The 8665-nt window shown below is 42.1% G+C and overlaps 1 protein-coding gene across 1 annotated transcript; it reads right to left on the bottom strand.

The window, feature by feature from the left end:
- Positions 1 to 403: 403 nt before the first annotated feature.
- On the bottom strand, positions 404 to 8196 carry CDX4 (caudal type homeobox 4). Its single transcript, XM_063082956.1, has 3 exons — positions 7695 to 8196; positions 1797 to 1942; positions 404 to 610 (listed from the first exon to the last, which is right to left on the bottom strand). Exons 1-3 carry the CDS (start codon positions 8194 to 8196, stop codon positions 404 to 406), a joined length of 855 nt encoding a protein of 284 aa, XP_062939026.1.
- Positions 8197 to 8665: the final 469 nt, after the last annotated feature.

The following is an 8665-nucleotide window of genomic DNA, read 5'->3' as shown; positions in this document are numbered from 1 at the left end:
TTCTTCCCACCCCCTAGAAATGACCACTAAAAAACCCCTCATCAAATAACAAACACAAGTACACATACACAAACGAGCCTCTTGGCAGAACTGTCTTTTATAGTCTGTTCACACAAGCAAGTTTATGAAATTGTGAACAGAGTTCCCAGGACCTGTCATTCTAGCTTTTAATTATGTAGCTTAACACTAAGCTTCTCCGGTGACTGATATATAGCATGGCACATAACAGGAGTTTTCTGGGGATAGTTTCTAAAAGTAAGAGTCCTCTGAATTACCTTCAAACCATTGTGTGTGTTCACTAGTTCTGAATACTACCTTACATGGAATTACACCCTGCCCCACCTCCCTTGCTCATACCTTAGAACTAAAGGAAGGGCACTTTGCATTTCTCTTTGACTTTTTTTTATTCAGAGACTATGACCTGCTGTATCTCAATAGGCTGAAATTCATGGACAGCAGATGGGGTGGTGAAAAAAGCGTTAGGCAGTTCCCTAGGGCTGATGGAGCCAGAGTCACTTTGTACGGAGCCTCCACTGTTCTCAAACTGGGAGATTTTCTTTTTGATCATCTTTCTCTCTTTGGCTCTGCGATTCTGAAACCAGATTTTCACCTGAAACACAAAATGTTTTGTATTTAATGGGACACATGCTGAATGCAGTTAACATAGTGACTGCTGATATTGTACAGCAACTTTAGCATTTACAAAGTCCTTTCATATGCATCACTTCATTTGATGCTCACAATGACCATGTGAAGTATGCCCATTTAACAAGTTAAAAAAAATTAGGCTGAGACTCAGAGAGGGCAAGTACCTTGCATGAAATGAAACTGAGATCAAGTCCAGGGCTACTGACTCTGAATGCTGTGCTCTTTATATTACACCTCATCCACCTCTTTTGTTGCACAGGTAGAAATAAATAATGATAGAATGACAGATGCTGATGAGCGCTCCTAAGAGGCAGGGATTTAAATAGCAAAAGTGATTGCAATTTGTCATTAAGAGAAACTTCCTAATAGTAAAAGGTTAATAAAACAGAACTGGGTGAACAAGAGTGATGAAATACTGTATATCTCTTGCTGGAGATAAAGACCAGAGTGATACAATGTGCCTTCACACATGGTTGAAATGCAAGCTGCTTGGAATAAGGCAATACATTAATGAAATTTACAATTCCAGAATTCTATGATTCCAGGATTACTTCTACACTTAAGTGAAAAAAACATTGGATAGTTATATAATTTCAAAGTCTGAGTGAATGAAAACTGTTGATCCTTGCCATAATTTAATCTTCATTGAGTACCCATAGTAAGCTAAATTTGAGGCAGGCATCATAGAATTATGTAGAAAATTAAATTTCCTACTGTATATAGCAGAAAAACTGGGTTCAGGTAGGAGAATTGATGTTCAGTTACTGTTATAGTTTGACTGATAAGAATCAGATAATTGCCACGGTTGCAAATGTCCACCTCACCCATTGGTTGTGACTACCTGGGGAACCAGATCAAGGTTTTGACCTGATTGATGATATTCTATGGGAGTTATAATCCCTTCCCACTTCTTATGCTCCCATCTTTTGCTTCCATACCCCCATGGTGCCCACCATATTCAATTGTTAATAAACCCACAGACCAATGAGACTAAGCTGGGAGGTCCTGTAGGATGGATATGAGTTTTAGGAGAGCTTGGAGAATATCTTGGTCCTCTGTTTTTCTTCCATTCCTGCTTACAGACCTCTGTAAAACCTCAGCCTATGGAAATGACTATATGAGACATGTTGGTTGTACTTCTGCCATACCTGTCTCTCAGAAAGGCCCAGGTTAACTGCCAGCTCTGATTTTCTTCGGATGGTGATATATCTATTACAGTGAAATTCCTTTTCCAGCTCCAACCTTTGATGATCTGTGTAAACGACACGATACTTTTCTTTTGTCCTGGTTTTCCCTGTTAGGGGAGAAAGCATTGTGTTTACTTTTATTCTGCTTCTTTGGAGATTGTTTTGGTTGAAGAACTCATAGCCACTACCTCATCTATTACTTTAAAGTATAAAGAAAGTATAAAAGGTATATTTTTGAACCAAAGATGTCATAAGTCCATTTCTCCATTAAATACATTCTTATCTGTGGCTGAAATATCTATACCCATATCTATATCTATATCCATATCTATCTATCTCTATCTACATCTCTATGTATAAAACCAACATCCCTTTAATTAATGTTTCTTTTAAAATGATCAATCAAATCACAATCACTCCACCATTGACCTACTGTTACACCAAAGCATTTAAAATGTTTAAATACTTAACCCATGATTTCCCTTCCCTTCCCACTCACATATGGGAATAGCATTGGCAGTACTAGCAACATCCATTTTACATACACATCCCATTAAATTTTATGCTGTCCTTTCATACTGTTTTTTATTAAGCCTCTTACCTACCCTCTCTAGTTATGCAGAACATGTCTTATCCCCATTTGACAGATGAGGAACTTTAGGCTCAGTATAGGTAAGTAAATGACTTTGTGCTAGTGAGCTGAAGAGTGGGGATCCAAACCCATACCTTTGACTCCCAGTTCAGTATGCTAAATGTTATCCCCAGTTTGAACATGCTGGGAAGCATAAAAATGACCCAAGTGTGGCAAACTATTCTGGGATTTTGACATTATACTTATATATAATTGCGAGACAAAATTTGGTTTGGATACTAATTTAAAAGGAAACATTTATTGTCACTTAGCAGATTCTGTTTCAGAATAGCACCTATTACCTATTAGGAAAAATACCAGGTTTTTGGAGGGGGAGTCTTAAACCAATTTTTTTATTCCCAACTGAATAGAGAATGAGGGAAGGAGGGGAGTGTTGACTTAAAGAGAATAAAGTGAATATTCCATGCCCTTTGAAAGGATATCCAAACATTTGCTTTGTGTTACAACATTTAACTAATTTCTTATGCCTTCCTTCAAATAGAGTTTTATTCCTCCTTTCAAATTTTCCAAAGGTGATTAGGAAGTTTCCCTTTCTTTTCAATTTCTTTAACCCCCTCCAGCGTCTTCCTCTTTTTCACTATAGCTTTTAGAAACTCCTTCTGATCTTTTTTGGTTGTTTTTGATGTAAAGTTTTGGGGGGCAATTCGTAGGACAAAGACTTATTTAGAGTGGTTCCCTAAACTCCATTGAGGTGTTAAGATGCAGCACAGGCCTAACAAAGGAGCTACATAGCATCAGATCCCATCCTGAACCCTCTTTACATTCAGGAACACCAGCCAATTGGTTTGGAATTTACAAGCACTAAACAAATGTCAGACATCCTTTCATCTCCAGGAAAGGAAAAAAAAAAAAAAAGGACATGAATGTAGAAACAAATTCTAGATGAGAGATATATTTTAGGATTAAACTAAATGGCTGAATAACTCATGGACTAATGAGCTGAACAAAATCCAACCCCCGCAAAAAGGAAAATGATGAACTCCAGTCAGTTAACCTACCTAAAAGGCCCAAATTTTGAGCTGGTTTTCTAAATCTCAACAGAAACCCAGAAAACCACGCGTCTGGCTTTTTATATGTTGCAAAGAGAGAATGTATATTTGGGGACAAAATGAAACCCTGAGATTTAATTTATTTCCAGAACCTCAAATCTTGGGATCAAAATGTATCTTTGAAGACATGTTTCCTAAAACCCTTCCTAATCCCAAAGTGGCTGAGTGTTTAAATTCTAACTTGAGGCAGATAAGTTAAAATTCAACTTGTGTGTGTCTGTGTTTTTCTGCTCTTTGATAATCAGTAAATATAACCAGACTTCAAGAACTCTGGAAAGGTTGCGGTCCTTCCCTACCCCCATTGGTCATAAATTCCCTTCTTGCAGTTTCTTCTGAGGACAATAAAGTCAAGACCAGGCCTCTTTATTTGCCATGAAAATCCTCACCCTTTCCGGCAATATAACTCCCGAAGAAAGGAGGGATGGGGAAGAGCCTGGCTGCATATCAAAGCCTTGAGAAGTGTTAAAAAAAAGTCTGTTGCCCCAATCTGGCAGATAAGACCTAAAACCCCACGAAGACATAGCTTAGGGGAAAATACTGATTACACAGTTTACAAAGAGAAATAAATTCTAATTTCCTGGTGTTCCTCTGTGCCCCCTCCCTGAACTGTCTCCCCTCCACCCCATAGCCTCTTCCCGTTAAATGACAAAACAAGATTGAAGGGGATTTGGACATTTTCTGGTAGATCATAATGTCCATGTTCCCGTACCCAAGCACCAACAAAACACTGAGTACTTGTTTTTATTGTTCGAGCTATTTTCTTCCACAGACTATGACATTTCTGAGGGTGAGGGACTGGAAATCTTTTCTCAGAGGTTATTGTGAGTTGATTTAGGAAAGTAACAAAGTCTAAGATGTACTCAAGGACTACTTCCGTCTCTCTGTCGTGCGGATTTCATTGCCTCATCCCCAAAGACTCAGACAAACCTCCATAATTCAAGATGGATACAGTCCTTCCCATCTCCCAGGGGACACTATCCCCACAGAGTTTGTAAGCAAATGTCATCATATATGATGACTTTTGTTATCTTAAATGAAATAAAAATGGTGCTCATTTGAGAGACTGGCTGTGAAATAGCTGTTAGGCAGAAAAGCACTCTCCAAACTCAGGAGTTTGATGGTGGCAGTGGTGGTAAAGATGATGAAAACCAATATCCTTCTGTAGGGAGTACTGTGTAATTGACTCACTGGAATGACTTTTCATCTTACAGTAATTCTTCACTACTTTTAGCTAAAAATTAAATCCAAATTCATTTTTTAAAAGTCCAATGAAATGAGCAAAACCAAGGAAGACAGTAGCCTCAAGTATTATTAAGGAACTCATTTTATGAAGTGCCCTAATTGAATAATGCCTTTTAAGCATAACTTCCTCTGTGTTGTCCAGTGGCATAATCAGAATTGATCCATGTTACTTCCTCCTCTCCCCCTTTTTCCCACTTCTAACAAGAAAACCTCTCTCCAGCTCTGCTTAGGTTACCACCTTACCAATAGTCATCCAGGGCCACAACTCTGGATAAAAGAAAAGAATAAAAAACATAATTCCTTGCTCTAATGCACTGACAGTGTTTAAATTATGAAAATGCATAAAAATACTTAACTTTCTATAAAAACTTTTCTGTCAGATTCCTTTTAATATAATCTTTAAAATGAGATGTGTACTGGAATAGACCACTTAGGGAACTAAGTGGAAATAAAAATATCTTACTTTTAAATCAGATCACCCAGGGGACAGTCATATACTCCATGTGTCGGTCCCCTTGCTGTTATTAGAAAATCAAATGCTATACTGGTCACTACGAAATGTTTTCTGATTGCCCCCTAATATGTGTATTTTTTCTTTAACTTAGGTCTAACTAACACATTCTTCAGTAATGGAAAAAAAAACCACTTTCATTTGATTACTTAAATCACAGAAGGTGTTACTTTTATTTGGTAGTTCATGTATTTTCCTCTCAGCCATAAACCATATGTTGTTCAGTAATACTACAGAGTGAAGTAGAAAATTTAGGAGGAACTGACTCACTCATTCGTTTAACAAATATTTGTTTAACACCCACTATGTGCTAAGCATATAAATGGGTGAATTTTGGTCTGGAGTGGTCCAGTGAGGTGATCAGCTTAATTTGGCAGGGGTGGGGGGCGGGGAGGGAGGCCGGGCAGTAATAATCTGATGACCATATTTTTCATCATATTCTTAAGTTGTTGCTAAATACACACCTTGGGCTACAAGAATATAGCAAAGAAGTAGTTTTTAGTTGTAAGACATTCAAATGAAACAAAGTTTGAATTTAATAAAGCCTCATCATACCCTCTTGGGTATGCTGCCAAGAGTAAAAGGAGTTTCAACATCATTCAATTTTAAACTTCACATAGAAATTGGAGAGAAAATCTTGTAGAGGTGGCATTTTAAAGTCAGGTTTGAGAGTTTAGCTGATGATGGAGATGCAACAGAATAAGGAGGTCCCTTTTAAACTTCTGGTGCCAGAATTACCCAAGAGAGAGGCTCTGGCTCATAAAAGCAAAAGCAAATAGAAGAGTTTTAAGCAAAGAAACCTGTCATATTTTCTCTCATAAACGGAAAATTCATGGCTCAGAATAATTTCTTTTGTCTTGTCCTTTTTTTTCATTTTTCTCTATTCCAAACAACATGCTAGTGACTTTCCCCTTCTAAAGTGTTTCAAAACATAATCCTGTACTGGGAGCATCTACTTTTCTGGCTTTTGTGTCTTTTGCTGATTGTTAGGGCTTAGTGAATGGATGTTAATTACAACCTTGAGATTCGATGTAATAACATCTCTGGGAGTGTCCCACCCTAACTTCATTTTCTATCCTACTTAGCCAGTGACTCCCCCATATTGGAAAAATATGGGGGATTTACCCCCAAACACTTTAAAGTCAAACATTTAAGTTCTATTTTAATTTGGGATTGCCACCTTAGTAATGTTCTCATCTCCTTCTCCTGTCTGAAAGTCTTCCTAATGGTATAAATTAGTTGGTTCCTTGTCATCCTCCCGCCTTTGCTTTTTGGAGGGGAGAGAAAATGCAGAACTGTGAACAGGAGCATAATCATTGTGGACAAATGCTATTGAAATGTCATTTCCTCCCCAGAGGGATGAAAGTGATAGAGTTGAATTTACTAATTTTCTCTAATGACAGGGAGCAAGGATTGGAATAGTAAGAATGTGATAAAAGAACAACTACAGCTGAAAACAAACATCTCCCTCCTCTCCTCGTCCAAGATTAAAGCAGAGCGCCCATTTTCTCCGCCCCTGGCTCCCAACAGTCGCCCACTGGCTTGCTGGTCGGCCATTAGGCTAGGATCGTTGTGCCTTCCCGCGCGCTGTCACAGACCAGCATTCAGCCCCTACACCTCAGGGACGCCTGCCTGAAGTTATGAGGGCTTTAACCACTTAGCGCGGGGGCTGATACTCGTGCACACCCAACAGGTGTGAGAGTTGAGTAGCATATTTCGTGCCAGCTCAGTGCTGTAGCTTTCTCGCCTGCCTCTACGCTTCCATTGGGGGAAAGGACGTTGGAAGAAGGCAACGGGTTTGAGGCCAACTCGCCTCTGCCAACTTGAGCTAAGGAACCTGGAGCTTCCTTGAGAGGCCAGGGTGACGAGGCCGCTTTGCTGTCTGGGCCTTCCTGACTAAACTGGAGGGTCCGTTGCCAGCCAAGCACCTTGAACCAAACTTGAGCGTCATCAGCTTTTGTGGGGATCTGGCCGCCCGGATGGGAAAGGGTTTGTAAATGGAACGGGAAAGCAGCAGTGCCTGCACTTCGGTACACCACCGTTGTCCTCTCGCCTCATTCACCGGTTAAGCTTTCCCTTGCATCTGTGTGCCCATCTTGGCAACTACAGGGTTGAATTCTGATCCTTGTGCCTCAACATACCCATTGTTCACGCGCTCACCCCCTTGATTGATCAGGAAATGGCGAAAAACACCCCTAGGGTAGGTTTAGTCCCAAGCGCCCCCGCTGCTTTGAGCACACGCGCGCGCGCGAGGGAGGTACTTAATCCACCAGCCAGCCACACAGGACTCTGCTCAGTTAAGCTCTCCCCGGAGAGGCCTGAGGAGTAGGAGGACGTGCAAGCCAAAAAAGTAGAGGAGAAGCGAAGGAAGGAAAAGTGTGTAGGCACTGGAATCAATTACTCACCGGTCACCTGCACGGTCTTACGCATCCATGCATAGGGGCTGTGGCGGCTCCTGGTGGGAGAACTGGAGTCGGCGGTGCCCAAGTCAATGGGGACCAGTGACCCGCCGGCCGGGGCTGGCAAGCTGCCGCCGCTGCTTCCGCCGCCTGGGGGGTCCAGGTTGCTGTAGTCCTGCGAGCCGAAAGCGGTAAGGCTCGAGGTCATGTCGTTCATGGGCACTGTGCCCATTGTGCTGGACGGCCCGGGGTACGCGCTCCATTCTTCCTTGGGTGGACTATAGGGTGAGCCCCAGGCCCCCAGCGACGGCCCAGGAGGATCCATGCTGGACATATGGGGATACCCCATGTAGTGCCCATAAGTCGGGGCCGCAGCAAAGTTGGAGGCTGGCAGCGGACTCCCACTGGCGCCAGTGCCGCTCGCTCCGGCGGTGCCGCCCCCGCCAGAGCCTCTGAAAGTGCCCGGGTACATGCCCGCTTCTTTCTCTAAAAGGCAGCTTCCATACATGACGGCTTGGGTAGAAGGAAGGAGCTCCCTAAGCCATCCTGAGGTACCTGTAAGGCCCCAACCCAACTTTGAGAAACAGCAGAGAATCAGTAGGTCAGTGCGCAGTTGTGCGGCAAGATCCTCTGTGCCCCTCAGACTACTCCATCCCACGTTTCCTAACCCGACGGTTTCCAGGTGAATAGTAGACCGCTATAGATGGGCCACCAATGGCTGGGCTGACGTCAAGGGGCTTCAGGCTTTTACATAGCATTTGCATTCAAATGAAGGGCCATTTCACTTTCACAGGAACTTGTTCACTCTGTCCCCCCTCTCCGCAAGCTCCCGGACCTTTCTGTCTCATCTTTCTTGATTCTGTCCATCTGGTGCCCATAGCACCAGTCTTACACTTTGGGAGGCAGGGGCTCCTTCAGGGGTTTCTGACCAGCTCCCTCCAAAGTGAGGTAGAGACGTGCAGAAGCAATGCAAAGTC

This window comes from Cynocephalus volans, chromosome X (assembly GCF_027409185.1).
Source record: "Cynocephalus volans isolate mCynVol1 chromosome X, mCynVol1.pri, whole genome shotgun sequence".
Taxonomy (NCBI): Eukaryota; Metazoa; Chordata; class Mammalia; order Dermoptera; family Cynocephalidae; genus Cynocephalus; species Cynocephalus volans.
The sequence above is the reverse complement of the archived record's forward strand: the minus strand, read 5'-3'. Positions and strand labels throughout refer to the sequence as shown.